The sequence below is a fragment of the Aotus nancymaae genome, unplaced genomic scaffold (assembly GCF_030222135.1).
Source record: "Aotus nancymaae isolate 86718 unplaced genomic scaffold, 86718_ANA_hifiasm-v0.15.2.pri h1tg000002l, whole genome shotgun sequence".
Lineage (NCBI taxonomy): Eukaryota > Metazoa > Chordata > Mammalia > Primates > Aotidae > Aotus > Aotus nancymaae.
The window spans coordinates 14,945,681-14,962,830 of record NW_026988413.1 but is presented as its reverse complement, the minus strand read 5'-3'; the positions used below and the strand labels follow the sequence as shown (position 1 = coordinate 14,962,830).

Genomic DNA, 17,150 nt, shown 5'->3' with positions numbered 1-17,150 from the left:
TGGGGCTGTGGCTTCTCGACAGGGAGTTGCCCCAACATGACGACAGCTTGGAGAGGGGTGGGTACTGGGGAAGACCCGCCCCTTCAGTAAACAGCCTTACAAACACACCCAGCTCTAAGGAGCTCAGAACATCCTGAGGACCGTGCCTGGAGGTGAGGAGGAAGCCCCTGGCCTGGGCCATACCTCACCATCAACTTGCACAATGGGGCTGATGTCACCCACTCTCCACTCTCCTCAAAGGAGCAGCTGCTCTGGTGGTTTCTCCCAGGCTCTGGGGGCGGACCAATGGGAGGGGCTGTTTTTGTACAAAGCTGTAACATTGTGGGGACAGGGGGGCCACAATGATTCAATTCTATGGGAAACCTTTACAAAAACCTCTCTGGTGGTTCCAACTCCCAGAGTTGCTCTTCCTTCCTCCTGGGTCACAGGTCTTAATGCAATTTGGTTCAGAATGCCTCTGCCTCACTCCTGACCACATGTCAGACCGACACCGTGGACAAGGACGGCCCAGATCAGAACTAAAGCTTCCCAGGCAGAGAGAACTCAGACATAAGAAGAATGCCTCAGGGACCTCACAAGTGGAGGACTCAGGGAGGGTCCCGATCCCCACAGAATGGGGACAAGGTCAGAGGGAAGGTGCATCGGAGGTGACCAGTTCTCCAGAGGACGCGGGAAGAAGCCAGGGGTAGCTATGGATGGAGCCACAGGCTCTGGGCCCCTGCCCTCCTCTGCAGGCCACACCCTTTCCCTTTCGATGGACCCTCAGAGAGGGAGCATTTGAATGGGGCATCCTTTGAGAAAGGGACCTAGGTCCCTGTGAATGGACTCTGTCATTCTCCATGGTCCTGAAAAGCAAACGTCGAACGTGTTCTGTGCAATACCCATAAAGCACAGGAGGAGATTTCTAATCTCAGTGTCCACAACCCTAGCCAGAGCCCTCTCCTCCCTCTATGCCTTGAAGGTGATTTGCACCTTGACCCTTGTCACTGTGTGAACACTGAAGCTTTCTTTGGAGAAGGCACCAAACTCACAGTTGTAGGTAAGACATTTTTCAGGTACTTTTGCAGATCCGTCATAGGGAAAAGTGGATTCAAAGTGTCTCTTTTAGAGTGGCTGTAATCTTATGTGCTAACTATGACTACACCTTCGGTTCAGGAACCAGGTTAACGGTTGTAGGTAAGGCTGGGGGTCTCTAGGAGGGATGCGATGAGGGAGGACTCTGTCCTGGGAAATGTCAAAGAGAACTGGGGCCAGATTGAGGGAGATGTCATCTCAGGTCCCGGGATTGCCCTCCTTGTGAGGGCAAATCCACCCCGACTTCCCAGAGGCTCTGAACAGAGTCAGAGCTGAGCCCAGGATGAAGGGACAGAAAAGGGAAGGGGAGGATGCCTCTCTTCATAGTTCCCTGAGATAGGGGAGCCCAGAGAAAGCCTAATAGGTAATTAACAAGCCACAACACCTCTCTATCTGCTTCACTGAAAGAGGTTCTCTGTAGATTCTTCATATATTCCTGTGCTGGATTTTATAGGACACTCTGTGTCTCTTTCTGTCACCTGCCCGGGTCTTGGGCAAGCTCTGGAAGGGAACACAGAGTGCTGGAAGCAGAGCTGGTGTCTCTGTGAGGGAAAAGTTGCATGAACTCTCACCCTCTGCCTGAATCCCAGCTGTGCTCAGCAGAGACTGGGAGGTTTTGAAGTGGCCCTGGGAGGCTGTGTTCTGGAAACACCGTATATTTTGGAGAGGGAAGTCGGCTCACTGTTGTAGGTGAGTAAGTCAAGGCTGGACAACTGGGAACTTGCCAAATGGAGCTGGAATCCAGGTGGAGCCTTTGTCTCTGGGGCTTAGGTTAAAGTGTATTTTTATCAAGAAGACCTATGAGGCAGACAAGGAGGGGACAGCGTCCCTCTCCACCGTTTCATAGACTGCCTGTGCCAAGTTAGTTTCCCCTACTGAGAGATGGGTAGATTCAGCTTGGAAGGGGTCACCTTGAGCATCTCCTATCTCCTTGAAGGGTGCCCGTCTGACCTTACCACCATGGTCCTGCCATTTTTCTCCCTCACACAGAAAGAAGGACACAGAGGAGGGAACCTGGGGGATCACACGGGGCCTAATCACCGCATTTTGGGTTGTACCACCCTCCACCTCCCGGGGTTAAAATTCTACTAAGGAACAGGAGAGGACCTGGCAGGTGGACTTGGGGAGGCAGGAGTGGAAGGCAGCAGGTGGCAGTTTTTCTCCCAGTCTTTAATGTTGTGCAACTAATGAAAAGCTGTTTTTTGGCAGTGGAACCCAGCTCTCTGTCTTAGGTATGTAAAAGACTTCTTTCAGGATACTGTATCATGAGGTCGGAGTTCCCAGAGGGCTCCTTGGGGAGGGCAGAAACTGAGAACACAGCCGAGAAAAGCTCAGAAAATGTGGGTCAGTGGAGCGTGTGGTGAGGTCCCCAGGAGTTCTAAGGAAGCAGCTTCTGGAAGGAAGGGCCTGCAGCAGCTCCTCTGGGGTTTGCCACACTCGTGATACACTGTGTAACAATCAGGCACAGCATTTTGGAGATGGGACTCGACTCTCCGTCCTAGGTAAGTCGCTGCACCAGGGTGGTAGGGCCATTGTCCTTTGCAGGCAGAGTTTTCTGCTTCTCCTCCCGGCACTGGTGGAGGGAGATTGAGTAAAATCTCTTACCCCGTGGGGTTCCACAGAGCTGTGCCTGCCTTCCCTTTCGGTGTGTCTTGGTTGAGTCCTTTATTTCTCTTCTCTAAGTCTTCAGTCCATAATCTGCCTCCTCACTCCCTTCTTGGTTCATCCTCCCTCTTATGTGCGTGGCTCTGCCTCTCCTAAGCTTCTTCTTGCCCCTCATGCCCCACAGTATGCTTAGGCCTTCTTCCTAACAGAATTCCTTTAGTCCAGAGCCATGAATCCAGGCAGAGAAAGGCAGCCATCTTGCTGGCAGGGAGCTAAGACCTGCCCTCTGGCTGGAGATCTCCAGGTGGGTTTTATCTAAGCCTCTGCAGCTGTGCTCCTATAATTCACCCCTCCATTTTGGGAACGGGACCAGGCTCACTGTGACAGGTATGGGGGCTCCACTCTTGACTCGGGGGTGCCTGTGTTTGGCCGCAATGATCAGTTGCTGGGAAGGGAACTGGGTGTAAGGACGGAGGTCAGGGTCACCCCTTCCTACCTGGAGCGCTGTGCCAGCTCCTTCCTTCCCCGGAGCTCATTCAGCTTGTTGCTCTGCTGTGTTGGCTGCAGCTCCCCAGCTGTAGAGCTCCTTGCTTAGACTTCAGGGCTGTGTGTTTTTTCACTCTTTTTTCATTGTTTTCTGGGACTCTTCTCATCTCTCATTTCTTAGCGGATGTGTTGCTTCACTTTCCCTTTTTTAAATTGTGTCTTCTGATTTTTTTCCTTCCCATTCTCACTCCAGTTCTGTATTATCGACTCCATTTGGTGACTAGCTCTATCCTCTATGTTAAGATTCTCCCCAGTACCAGCCTCCAGCACAGAACTCTGCTCGTGCCTTTATCTTCCTCCTTTCTTTCTCTACCAGTTGCAGAAGATCCATCTATGTCTTCCTGAGGTAGTTTAAAGGTTCATGAGTCGGGGGGACCAGGCTAGGGAGACAGGTGGTTTCAGGGCTGCTCTTGAAGCCTCCTGAGGGCTGAAGTCTGTGTCACAGCATTGCCTGAGCTGCAGGGAGTCTCTGGGGTGCACTGGTCTTGGCAGGTGTTTGGGAGATAGGTCCGAAAAGAGTGTTACAACTGGAAACTGACATTATCTTAGCAACAGATAAGGTATAAAGAAGACAAAATGGGTAGGAGACTCCATTTACTTAAGCCTCAGAATCTATACTGGAATAATAGGGTAAGGGTCTCCCCAGGAAACCCTAGTATAACCTTCCCCATGCTGGGGAGGAAGCAGAGAGGTGGTGGAGTGGGGTTGGGAGGGAATGAGGTCTAGGATGGAGACACAGGCAAGGGTGGAGGAATGGGACACACAGGATCTACCGAAGTGTAGGGGCTTGGGCAGACATTCACGCAGGTGGGGACACACGCCAAGGAGTTGAGTGGAAAGCACAAATCACCAGATTCAAAGGCCTGGGTTCAAGGGGCTGTGGTGGGGGAGGTGTGCAACTTAAAAAGCAACTTAAGCTGTCTCCCTAAGACTTATAAACGAAGGGACTAACTAATGTGAAAATCTTTGGTAAAGGATTCAACTTGTGGTGACAAACCTTTTCATTCCTGCTGCTTATCATCACTGGGTCACAGGGTTTGCCTTTTTCCAAACCTGCATCTCAATTCTCCCATCAAAAACATTTCCCAAATTTGGATAAAGAACACACATCTAGGCTCACCACATTTCTGCACCGAAAGCTCACTCCCAGGGTTGGAACAGAGCCAAGCAAACAGCACAGTAAATTGTGCTTTCCTCCACCCCTCATGTGTCTTCAGATGAGGTCATTCCTTCCAGTAATCCAAGAAATCCTTTCTCTCCTCCGTCAAGCATGTGAAAGGGCCCAGGGCTCTACAATGTGAGCTTCTGCTGAAATGGCCCTCAGATTCTGTGGTTTGTTCATACTCAGTGGTAGAGCTTGCACTGCTTTTGAGAATGCAAAGCTTAACTGTGAATGGATTCCAATCCTGGCCAGGCAGGGTCGCTGGACACTCTGAGATAATAAAGGGTTAATTCCACCACCATCAGCTTCCATGGAATTTCAGTCATCCTGGACAAGCTACCACACCCTCCTGTGCCCCAGGGGAGGAGTAAATGTGGACCATCACCTCAGATATTGAGCAGGTTTGGCTCTTTAAAGAAGGTTACATGCAAGAAAACAAAATTGTTTAAAAAGGTGCTGGGCAGGTAGGGGAGTCAGATGTAATGAAAAAAGGTCTTTTCTAGAAAAGAAAAGCTAATTCTAATATGCAGTACTAGCTCAAGAGACAAATATATATATATACCTTGATTTAAAAAAGGAAAATTACAATTAGAAAACATCAATTTCATTATTATAATTATGCCACTGATGACAGTCTCCTACCTCAGATTTCGGGATTAGATAGCCATGCACCAAGCAAGGCTTTCAAGAATCAAGATACACAGATAAATTATCTGGATAGATGATCAGACAAGCCTCAGAGTAAAAACAGCCAAGACAATCCGGATGTAATGTGACCGTAGGGAGCTGGGGAGACAGGAGGCAGTGTGCATCCATGGGACAGCATGATGCAAGGGGCAAAGTGGAGAGAGAGCAACAGACACTAGGATGGTGACCCCCAAACAATAAGGACCCAGAACAACATAATTGTGCTCCATTACGGCCCTTCCCAGCCCTCTTTCTCTCATGCACACAGAGCCCCTACCAGGACCAGACAATTCTCAGGGCAGTCCTGGTCCCAACCCCTCTTCCCTTTCCAGATGACCTGAGCAAGGTGTTCCCACCCACGGTCGCTGTGTTTGAGCCATCAGAAACAGAGATCTCCCGCACCCAAAAGGCCACGCTGGTGTGCCTGGCCACAGGCTTCTACCCCGACCACGTGGAGCTGAGCTGGTGGGTGAACGGGAAGGAGGTGCACAGTGGGGTCAGCACTGACCCGCAGCCCCTCAAGGAGCAGCCCGCCATCAATGACTCCAAATACTGCCTGAGCAGCCGCCTGAGGGTCTCGGCCACCTTCTGGCACAACCCCCGCAACCACTTCCGCTGCCAAGTCCAGTTCCACGGGCTCTCGGAGGATGACGAGTGGACCCAGCCAAGGGCCAAACCCATCACCCAGAATGTCAGCGCCGAGGCCTGGGGCAGAGCAGGTGAGTGGGGCCTGGGGGATGCCTGGAGGAGATTGGGTGAGACCAGCTACCAGGGGAAATGGAAAGATCCAGGTAGAGGACAAGACCAGATCCAGAAGAAAGGAACCAGTGCACACCGTGAAGGAGACTTGGGCACCTGTGGCTCATTCTTCTCCCAGATTCTCAGGCATGCAGCTGGATCTCTTTCTAGTGGCCTGTGTAACTCTCATCTGAATGGTGCCCCCCCCAGCCCCCTCAGTGCTGCCACATGTCATGGATTGCAAGGACAATGTGGCTGACATTGGCATGGCAGAGGAAAGGAGGTGCTAGGCGGTCAGAGGAGGCTGGTCTGGGTCTGGGAGTCTGTGCCAACTGCAAATCTGACTTTACTTTTAGTTGCCTATGAAAATAAAGTTTCTTATTTTCCTCCCCTTGCTTTCTTTCAGACTGTGGCTTCACCTCGGGTAAGTAAGCCCTTCCTTTTCCTCTCCCTGTCCCACGGTTCTTGATCTAGAAACAGAGCATGGAGAACTCACAAACACTGGAGGATCAGGGAGACAAGAGCTACCTGTGCACAGAGATGCTCTGACTTGGAAACTTATTTTTAATGGGAGATGTGTCTTCCAGTTTAAGTTACCAATCTGTTTATACATTTCTCTCTAGTGAATTAAACAAGTGTGAAAAAGTCCCCTGATCACTTGTGAAATGATAGAAAATAAAGTATCTAAAACAGAGAATCAGCCCTATTCCTACTTCTAGAATTCCTTCAAAAGCTCTCCGTTGGCTCACTGTCACTATGGTGATAGAGTCCCAAATTCTAAAGGTGGCACAGGAGACCCGATGATTTTCCATGCCTCCTTCCACACTCTCCTCACTTCTCTCATCCCTGTCCTTCCTCCCTGCCAACAGTGTCCTACCAGCAAGGGGTCTTGTCTGCCACTGTCCTCTATGAGATCCTGCTGGGGAAGGCCACCCTGTATGCTGTGCTGGTCAGTGCCCTCGTGCTGATGGCCATGGTAAGCAGGAGGGTAGGATGGGGCCAGCAGGCTGGAATTGACACATTGACACCCCAAGCAACTCACACTCAGAAGTATAGAGTCCCTGCCAGGATTGGAGCTGGGCAGTAGGAAGGGAAGAGGTTTCATTCAGATGCCTCAGAAGACAACTTGCACCTCTGGAGGATCACAGTGGAAAGGTCATGCTGGGAAGGAGAAGCTGGAGTCACCTGAAAACTCAATGGATGTTGTGACCTTACTATTTGTATGGTCAATGGGCCCTATTAATTCCTCTCAATCCCCACAACTCCTAGCACTTAATAATCCCCAAAACTTTCTCTTCTGCAGGTCAAGAGAAAGGATTTCTGAAGTCATCTCTGGAAGTGGAGTTAGGAGCTTCTAACCCGTCGTTTCAATACACATTCTTCTTTCGCCAGTGCTTCTGAAGAGCTGCTGTTGCCCCTCTGTGCGTCTCAATATCTGCCCCCTATATGCATGTACACCTGCACACTCAGGGCTGAAATCTCCCTAACCCAGGGGGACTCTGGCATCCCTAAGTGACTAAACCAATAAAAATGTTCTGGTCTGGCCTGACTCTGACTTGTGAGTGCTGGATAGTTCCTTGGCTGTCTCTGAACTCCCTGTGACTCTCCCCGTTCAATCAGGATAGAAACCAGAGGTATTCGAGGAAAATGGAGACTCTTTACATAATAGGGGTGAGGGGCCCACCTTGAGATCAATAGCAGAGATTAATTCAATGTGAAAGGCAGTGATGGAAGGTGAAGAGGTTACCCTAGAACAATCTAGGAAGACACAGATGTTGAGTATAGGAATTTTCTACATCCAACTATACTGTTCTGCCAGGAGAAAAGTGCTCAGAGGAAGAGCCGGTCTACACAGGAGTGTTCGCCCTCCAGCTGGCCATGTCCCCATGACTAACAAAGCTGGATTCCGTATGCATCACCCTTCCTTGCAGCTCTTCCTGAGCACTCCACTCATCCTCATTGGTTCACCAAGTTGATTTCCCAGCTCTGAAGAAGAGAGGCTCTGACTTGGAAACTTATTTTTAATGGGAGATGTGTCTTCCAGTTTAAGTTACCAATCCGTTTATAAATTTCTCTCTAGAATTAAACGGGTGTGAAAATGTCCCCTGATCACTCGTGGAAGGACAGAAAATAAAGTTATCTAAAACAGAGAATCAGCCCTATTCCTACTTCTAGAATTCCTTCAAAAGCTCTCCTTGTCTCACTGTCACCATAGTGATGGAGTCCCAAATCCTAAAGGTGGCACAGGAGACCCGATGATTATCCCTGCTTCCTTCCACACTCTCCTCACTTCTCTCATCCTGGAAGCTCCTGAGCTGCTTCTTTCAGGCCATTTTGCATGTGCTCTTCTTCCCGGGGGTAACAAAGTACTCTTCTTCCCACAATAACTCCTGTTTAGACTTAAAGATTTAGCTTCAATGTCTTCCCCTCCAAAAAAGCTTTCTCTGGCCCTTTCTTGCCCCTTCCTTACCTCTTCCTCCCCTGAGACTAGATTAAATACACCCTTTATTTTGCTATGACAGTGCCTTGTACGTAATCTTCTTTGTGACCCATCCCACTTGCTGGAAATTACCTCTTTATTCGTCTGACACCCCCAGGGACTATGAGCTCCTTGTTAACAAGGAGGCATTTTATGATAGTATCCCTGGGGCTATGGTATAGTACCTCAGTTCAGTGTAGGCACCATATGGGTTATGTGTGAATAAATAAATGAATAAATGAGTGAACCCAAAATGACCCAATCCAGGAGTAATCATCACCATAAGTCCTGCCTGAAGTAGCTGTTATCCTTCAACTTATAGGACTACACCACACAGTCTTCCCTCTTTATTGCAATACATACATGCATTCAAAGATGTGTGTGTGTGCATGTATGCACACATGTGTACATGTTTATATTTACACACATGTGCACACATCATTCATTAAACACATATCACTGCAATGTGTTGTCATCAATTTCCAAGAAAATTAAGATACCCAAATTAGAGTCCCCAAGAAGTTTACCTATTCACAGAGAGACTCATTTATGAACAGAAAGAGCCGAATGCAAGTCAATGCTTTGAAAGAGCAACAGGAACTGCTTACTAAAACGCACTCAGAGAGTGGCCCTCAATTTCTGACAGGGATAATCAGGGAAGAGTCTGAGAAGGTGGCAATCCCTTCGAAGGAAGAACTGGCCTCAGTTGTTCACTCTAGAGAATGGCCATGCTGGTCAGAGGCAAGAACAAAAGCCCTGATGACATGGTTGGGTACATCTGGGTACCATTTCACTGGTTGCAAGGGTCAGAAGTAGAAGTAAACAAAATTAGAGCTGAAAAGGCAGGTTGGTGCCTGCCACTCTGGGAATAAACTTACTTCCATGCAACCAGTATGAAACCTGCACATGGTGGATGTTCACTAAACACTTGTGGAGTAGATGAAGAATATGGAGTTTGGACTTTGTTCAGGAAGCAATGGGAAATTATAGAGGTTTCTGGACTGTTTGTCCTCCTGTGATAAGGTGCCATCAACTGCTCTGTGGATTTTCCTATGAGCTGCCCTGCCACCCCTCGCTCCTCCCACTCACTTCACTATAAATGCCAGTCTGAGCAGGTGGGCCCAGTGAGCCCCCACCAGGGAGACCCAATGACATAGATGTTCTGCGCAGGTGATGTGTGTTCCAAGGAGGACCCTCTCTACCCCCCAGCATTACCAACACTGTGACGTTCCCCAAGCCCTTCCCATTTTAATTTTACTGCCTTGTCTTTTCCAAGCCCCACGCAATCAGACTAACCTCTGCCACCTGTGCTTCCTGCCTCTGCCCAGTGGTTGGGGGAGGGGGACTAGCAGGGAGGAAACATTTTTGTATCATGGTGTAACATTGTGGGGGCTGGGGGGGGGAGCACGATGATTCAGGTAGAGGAGGTGCTTTTACAAAAAGCCCTGCCACAGTAAACATCCCCACCCTGTCCAGGGAATGCAGCAACCAGGCGGGGAGAGGTCTCTGGGGCTGGTCCCAGCTGTGGTCTGGCAGAGGCCCCCAACCCAGCGAGCACCTGTGCATCTCCCTGTCTAGACTCAGCTTCCCAGGAATGAGAAGGCCAAGACAGCAAAGTGGGATCATCGTTCAGCACTTCTAATAAAACTTGCTCTTGACAAAGTACTTGCACATGAATTATTTATTAAGAACTGACGAAAACCCTGAGGGAAAGATATTGTCACATTTTTCAGATGAAGAAACTGAGGTCAGAAAGGTTATAGGTCATATAACCAGAAAGAAGCAAGGTCTAGCCTGCAACATTGCCCAACTCCAGCCACTCCAGTGCCACTAATGCCCCTTCAGATTTCAAATTCACTGTATTGTCCCCAAGCCAAGTGGATTCTCCTCTGCAAATGGGTGGTGACCTCATGCAAGATCCAGGTTACCTGTCCAGCTACCTCAGACAGGAAGAGATGGGCTCAGGAAAGAGAGGAAGGGTGTGCCCCAGGCTGTGCTAAGGGAGGTGGGGAAGGAGAAGGAATTCTGGACAGCCCGTTCCCACTGTGCTCCTACAATGAGCAGTTCTTCGGGCCAGGGACACGGCTCACCGTGCTAGGTAAGAATGGGGCTCCAGGTGGGACAGAAGGTGGGCTGCCCAGCCTAGACGACCCCAGAACCCTGTCCTTAGGGGAGTGGACACTGGGCCATCCAGGGCCCTCCTCGGGGAAAGCGGGGTTTGCGCCAGGGTCCCCAGAGCTGTGTGAACACCGCACAGCTGTTCTTTGGAGAGGGCTCTAGGCTGACCGTGCTGGGTAAGGAGGCCGCTGGGGTCCCGGAGCGCTCCAAGGGGGCGGGATGGGCAGAGGCGAGCAGCTGCCCTACTCTGAGAGGGGCTGTGCTGAGAGGCGCTGCTGGGCGCCTGGGCCGGGGACCCCTGGTTCTGGGTGCTGGGAGGGCGATGGGGCGCTCAGCTGTGGGAAGGACCCAACTGAGTCTGGGCAGCAGAGCGGACGGCGCCGGTTTTTGTCCTGGGCCTCCAGGCTGTGAGCACAGATCCGCTGTATTTCGGCCCAGGCACCCGGCTGACCGTGCTCGGTAAGCGGGGGCGCCCGAGGAAGCCAGGGACCCGGGGAGGGGGCGCTCCGGGACGCCGGGGGCATCGCAGGGCCAGTTTTTGTGTTGGGCCCGGGGGCTGTGAGCCAAAACACTCAGTACTTCGGCGCGGGGACCCGGCTCTCGGTGCTGGGTAAGCGGGGGCCGCCGGAGGACCGGGGGCGGGACGGCGCTCGGGTTTTTGTGCGGGGCTCGGGGGCTGTGACCAAGAGACCCAGTACTTCGGGCCAGGCACGCGGCTCCTGGTGCTCGGTGAGCGCGGGCTGCAGGGTGGCGGGCGCGAGCGGCTTGGGTCTGGTTTTTGTGGGGTGCCCCCGGGCTGTGCTCTGGGGCCAACGTCCCGACTTTCGGGGCGGGCAGCCGGCTGACCGTGCTGGGTGAGTTTTCGTGGGGCCACCCGGGCGGCGGGATCCGGGGGGAAGGCGGCAGTAGCAGCGGCTTCGCGGCACCCGGTCTCCCCGCCCTGAGCTGGGAGACCTGGGCTGGGTCCCCCGGATGGGCAGGAGTTCGGGGAGCCTCGGGGGTTTGCGTGCGGGGCTGCGCCTCTGTGTTCCTACGAGCAGCACTTCGGGCCGGGCACCAGGCTCACGGTCACAGGTGAGATTCGGGCGTCTCCCTACCTTCCAGCCCCTCGGTCCCCGGGCTGGCTCGGAGGGCGGGCGGAAGGGAGTTGGAGGAGCTGGGGATCCGGGGTCAGCTCTGCAGCGTCACCTTCCCGCTCCTGGGGAAGGGGCTGGGGGAGGGGAGTTGCTGCCCAGAGTCCGGGAAGCTGGGCAGAGGACGAGGCCACTTTTAATCTTTTTTTCTAGGGTGTTTAGAGAGAAGGTGAGCGATGGAGAAGGAGAGGATTTGTTAGGTGTCTGGGAGAGACTGGAGAGGACCCAGGGAAAGGCTTGTTTGGGGAATGGGTAGGAGGGGGTGTAACTGCTACTCAGAGGCAGAAAGAGCTGGGCGGGCTGGGAACCGCGCGGGTGGGCAGGGGTCAGCACTGCGGGCGGGCGGGTGAGTGTCAGGGGACAGGAATCCTACAGCCGAGGGTTCAGTAGAACAGAGAAGAAAAAGCCTTCCAAACAAGAGTGGAACAGAGAGGTCAAAAAGAGAAATGAACATAAGTCAGCAAAGAAAAGAATCAAAGTTTACTGTTTAGCAGTGTAGATCTATAATTCGACTTAAAACTCCTGTTCCTGGTTCCTATTCCTCCTAAGCCAGGGACCCTGAGTGCAGGGTGAGGACACAGCGTTTGTGCTTGCCTATGGGCTGGTCAGCAAAGAGGTGCTGGCCTGAGAGTGGGGCACATATCCTCAGCCACTGGGGTACACTTACCACCCACCACCGTGTAGCACCCTCCCCTGTCCTGAAATCTCCCTTTATCACACGAAGTATTCTAGGTTGAACAGCCCAGATGTTCAGGGAGTTCATTTTCCACAAACACACATTAAAATGCAGATATTTTTGCCTGCAAGATGAGGAAAATTCTCTGGAAGATTTGGGGCCCTGAGAGCTGCAAAGGGACCCTACACATTACCTGGTGATGACTGCCCTGAGGCCAGAGAAGAGAACTCCTAATAGTGGTACATTAACCTGCACTATTTGTAGTTAGGCTATCATTAAGCTGGGTGGAATGGGGCTCAGCTACAGTGATGTGTATTCAGAGAAAATGTGGGGTTCCTGCAGTCAGCTGCGGTGCAGATGAAGGCCGAGTTGAACCTCTGGCTCTTTTCTGATGTGGTGACCTCAGGCAAATTAATGTGTGAACCTCAGTTTCCTCAACTATAAAATATAATGAACAATACCTACCACTTACTATTGCTGTGAAGAAGAAAAGAGGATCAACATGTAGAGTGCACAGATTATTGATGTAATTCAATGCTCCTTTTCCCCATCCTCCCCTAGGAGGTCACTGGGGAGGCAGCGGCAGGGTCAGCCCAGTGCCAAAGAACAGCCAGTATCTGGAATGTGGAAATGGAGTAAGGCTGTGTCTGTGTCAGAGGTGGGTTGGGAAGAGGTGAGACAAACATTACAACTTTGCCTAAGGTGAGTTCAACCCACAAGTAGAGCACAGGCAAACAGCAGCTCACTAGTACCCACACTTACACCAGCAGCTCACTAGTGCACACACACCAGCAGCTCACTAGTGCACACTTGCACCAGCTCATTAGTACATGCACTTACACCAGAAGCTCATTAGTACATGCACTTACACCCACAGCTTGCTAGTACACACACCAGAAGCTCACTAGTACACACACATACACCCACAGAGACAAGTCCCACACCACAAGGACTCACAAACACTGAAGGAGAATTGACTGCCCTCATGTACAGATAGTGTGTTGGTTATAGTGAGGGGTAGCTAGTGTTCGCCATGCCCATTGCATCAATAACTATTCTACAGAACAGCACACATGGTCAAGGGACATTTTTAATTTTTACAATGGGGACTGAGTGTATGCTAAATGAAGGGATCAAAGGAGTGCATTCTGGAGGACTGGTAGACTCCCAGAGCCAGGGTTTTTGAGATGCGAGCGCAAATAAGCAGGCTGAGAGCAGAAAGAACAAAAGTTCTGCAGATAGAAGTTAGGATATTACCATTTCAGCCCCAGCTCAGCAAGTAAAGACTTACAAGCATAATAGTAACTAGCAAGGTAGGAGTTGTGGGGTGGGAGGGAAACTGACATGATGGGAAGCAGGACCAGCTCAAAATGAAAATGCGGGGGCTCTTGTTAAAAAACGACTTAGGATTTTGAAACGGTGACAGAAGAGCACTAAACCAAGCAGGGGGCCCTTCTAGCAGGGGGCCCCATGGGGACCCAGGAAGGAAGTCACATCCACAGCAATGTGAAGAAATGTCAGAAGAAATTTTCTCCATGGTCCAGGAGATTCAGAATAGGTTCTCCTAAGAATGATATTTCTTCATTTTAACAGAGTTGCTCAGAAATGAATAATAGTCAATGGGAAGAAAAAGAAAAAAAACAAGATGAGTAGGAGGGCAGGCTCCTAAGAAGTGATTCAGCCAAATGAGAAAGGTCCTCAGGGATTAAAGGGGATGCATTCACATGTCATCCCTAAGAATCTATAAAGAAGATGCTCAGGACAGGAACTGTATCAACACAACTAGTAGCGAGAAGTTACTCTGATGATATCAGATGTTTATTTGGGAAACTTGCTAATAGAAGAACATATGAGTAATATTTGGATGCAAAGGGACACAGAATGTTGAAGAGTCCCTAATTTTGAAATAAAGGGAGATTACTATTTGTCTGGGCTGAGAAAACTTAGGGATACTTGGAGGCAGAGGAATGAGTAAGATGACCTCATGCACAACGAAAAGAAAAAACCTCACATTCTCATGAACACTGTAAAACCAAAGGGTGTCCTCATGTGAGTGCAAAAGCGTGCCATCTGTAAATCTAAAGAAAGTCCCCAGTTCCAAAATGTCTCCCTCATCCCAGATTCCCCTTCATTCCTGAGCACCTTAGATTTGATACAAATAACCTGCTTGGGAGGGGGCTTTTTGAATCTGTATGTAATTTAACCTTCACACACGTTCTGCAAAGTCAGTGTGGTGATTCTTACTTCACAAGCAGAAAAAAGGTGATAGGAATTGCTGTCTTAAAAGTCTCATTGGCGGACAAAGAAAGTTCTAGGATTTGGATCTTGTTTTTTCAGATTCCAATCCTTTGCTCCAGTTAAAAAACCACCACCACATAAAATGGTGAGAAGTAGGCGGGCAAGTTTTTATTGATGGAGAGGAAATCAAATAACGTCAATGAAGAGACACTGCCTAGAATGTTAGGGAGTACCTAATTGGGTGATGGACAGAAAATGGACAGAAAATGGACAGTGCTGACCCATAGGGTGGATGCAAAAGACAGGCAAGGAAGAAGCAGAAAAAATCAGAGAGGAATATGCTGGTGACCCCAAAGCAACGAGGACCTAGTACAACATGATTGTGCTCCATTACGGCCCTTCCCAGCCATCTTTCTCTCATGCACACAGAGCCCCTACCAGGACCAGACAATTCTCAGGGCAGCCCTGGTCCCAACCCCTCTTCCCTTTCCAGATGACCTGAACAAGGTGTTCCCACCCACGGTCGCTGTGTTTGAGCCATCAGAAACAGAGATCTCCCGCACCCAAAAGGCTACGCTGGTGTGCCTGGCCACAGGCTTCTACCCCGACCACGTGGAGCTGAGCTGGTGGGTGAACGGGAAGGAGGTGCACAGTGGGGTCAGCACGGACCCGCAGCCCCTCAAGGAGCAGCCCGCCGTCAATGACTCCAAATACTGCCTGAGCAGCCGCCTGAGGGTCTCGGCCACCTTCTGGCACAACCCCCGCAACCACTTCCGCTGCCAAGTCCAGTTCCACGGGCTCTCGGAGGATGACGAGTGGACCCAGCCAAGGGCCAAACCCATCACCCAGAATGTCAGTGCCGAGGCCTGGGGCAGAGCAGGTGAGTGGGGCCTGGGGGATGCCTGGAGGAGATTGAGTGAGACCAGCTACCAGGGGAAATGGAAAGATCCAGGTAGAGGACAAGACCAGATCCAGAAGAAAGCCAGAGTGGAGAAGGTGGCAGGATCAATGTTCACAGGGTCAGCAAACCACAGTGTGCACTTTCTCCCCAAGAAGCATAGAGGCTGAATGGGGCATCTCAAGGTCATTCTTCCCCCAGATGCTCACACCTTAGAGCTCAGCTGACGGGTCCCCCTGAGGACCAGCCATACAGGTCAGCATCTGAGTGCTGTGTGTCCTATCCCCTTCTGGGGTCCTGGTTTCCTAAGATCATAGTGACCACGTCTCTGGCAATGGACCAGCATGAGAGAGACAGAACCAGGGCTATCAAAGGAGGCCGACTTTGTACTATCTGACATGCATGTGTTCATGGCCTGTGAGTCCATGACCTTAAAGTCTGTGATGGAAGACTCAGTGTCCTCACAAAGCAGCATTCTCTCATCCATTTTTCTTCCCCTGTTTTCTTCCAGACTGTGGCTTCACCTCTGGTAAGTGAGTCTCTCCTTTTTCTCTCCATCATCTCTGCTCTGGAACCAGGGCATGGGGAATCCACGGACAAGGGGGCGTGGGGGAGGCCAGAGCTACCTGTCCACAGGTACCCACATGCTCTCTGTTCTTCTCAACAGTGTCTTACCAGCAAGGGGTCCTGTCTGCCACTGTGCTCTATGAGATCTTGCTAGGGAAGGCCACCTTGTATGCCGTGCTGGTCAGTGCCCTCGTGCTGATGGCCATGGTAAGGAGGAGGGTGGGATCAGGCAGATGATGGGGACAGGGTATGGAACATCACACATAAGGGAATCTCAGCGTAATATATCCTATCATGTCAATGAAACCATAATGGACTGCCAGGCTGGGGAGAAAATGCAGGGAATCTGACAGAATGCATCACTGGAGGATGGAGAGAACCAGAGAGCCCTACTCAAATGGAGCCTCAGAGCCTGCCTCCTCTGCCCCACTCCTGCTACTTCATAGGCCCTGAGACTCTGAAGATGTCCTCTCTTTCACAGGTCAAGAGAAAGGATTCCTGAGGCCAGCTCCAAAAAACCATCCCGGGTCATTCTTCATCCTCACCCAGGATTCTCCTGTACCTACACCCAATCTGTGTTCCTAAAAGTGATTCTCTGCTTCTCATCTCCTTCTTACATAACTACTTCCCTCTTTCTTCTGCTTCCCTGAAGATTGATCTCCCAACCCCCAGGTTTGAAATAGACTAAACAAATAAAAATGGTGTGCTGGGCCTGGTTGCGTTTCAGGAGTGTCTGTGGAGTTCTGCCCGTCGCTGACCTACTTCTGATTTAGGGAAAGCCCTTGGGCATCCAAAGTGACTAGCCCTCTTTCTCTCCACCCAATGTTGCTTTCTTTTGTTCATCCTGATGGAGGTTCTCAAACACCATGTCCGTATGCAGGCATTCTGGGTCCCCACTGGAGGGTTAGTCTGAAGGGCAATGGCTGGGCTCTGGAAAACCAGCAAGATGAGGACAGAGAGGAAGGAACACAGCAAACCATAACTCCTTGCCCAGTGTAGGACAGAGGATGGGAGCAGACCTATGGGTTACAACGTCCAGTCATTTCCCAATTCCAGATTCAAGTGTCATATGTTACACCTTTAGTTTTATTCATGCACAGTCTTAACACCTCCAGCTTACCTTGTTTCGGGATTTGGGCTTAAAATTGAGTGCTACTCTGCATGTCTAGGTTTAAATACTAGAGAAGGCAGAGTTGAGACAACTGATATGTAAAGCCTGGGGATGAATG

The 17,150-nt window shown here is 50.7% G+C and overlaps 2 protein-coding genes across 2 annotated transcripts in view; both read left to right on the top strand.

The window, feature by feature from the left end:
- LOC105713691 (T cell receptor beta constant 1) overlaps positions 1–7,367 on the top strand; it is a 51,194-nt gene extending 43,827 nt beyond the window's left edge. Inside the window, exons 3-7 of the mRNA XM_064372779.1 lie at positions 1,126–1,176; positions 5,407–5,793; positions 6,219–6,236; positions 6,682–6,788; positions 7,116–7,367. Coding sequence (XP_064228849.1) covers positions 1,126–1,176; positions 5,407–5,793; positions 6,219–6,236; positions 6,682–6,788; positions 7,116–7,136 — 584 coding nt within the window. The 3' untranslated portion in view covers positions 7,137–7,367. The remainder of the gene's footprint in view (positions 1–1,125; positions 1,177–5,406; positions 5,794–6,218; positions 6,237–6,681; positions 6,789–7,115) is intronic.
- The window catches only part of TCRBV (M1-specific T cell receptor beta chain), a 65,896-nt gene extending 49,260 nt beyond the window's left edge, over positions 1–16,636 (top strand). Inside the window, exons 3-7 of the mRNA XM_064372786.1 lie at positions 11,204–11,263; positions 14,950–15,336; positions 15,866–15,883; positions 16,022–16,128; positions 16,403–16,636. Coding sequence (XP_064228856.1) covers positions 11,204–11,263; positions 14,950–15,336; positions 15,866–15,883; positions 16,022–16,128; positions 16,403–16,423 — 593 coding nt within the window. The 3' untranslated portion in view covers positions 16,424–16,636. The remainder of the gene's footprint in view (positions 1–11,203; positions 11,264–14,949; positions 15,337–15,865; positions 15,884–16,021; positions 16,129–16,402) is intronic.
- The last annotated feature ends 514 nt before the right edge of the window (positions 16,637–17,150 follow it).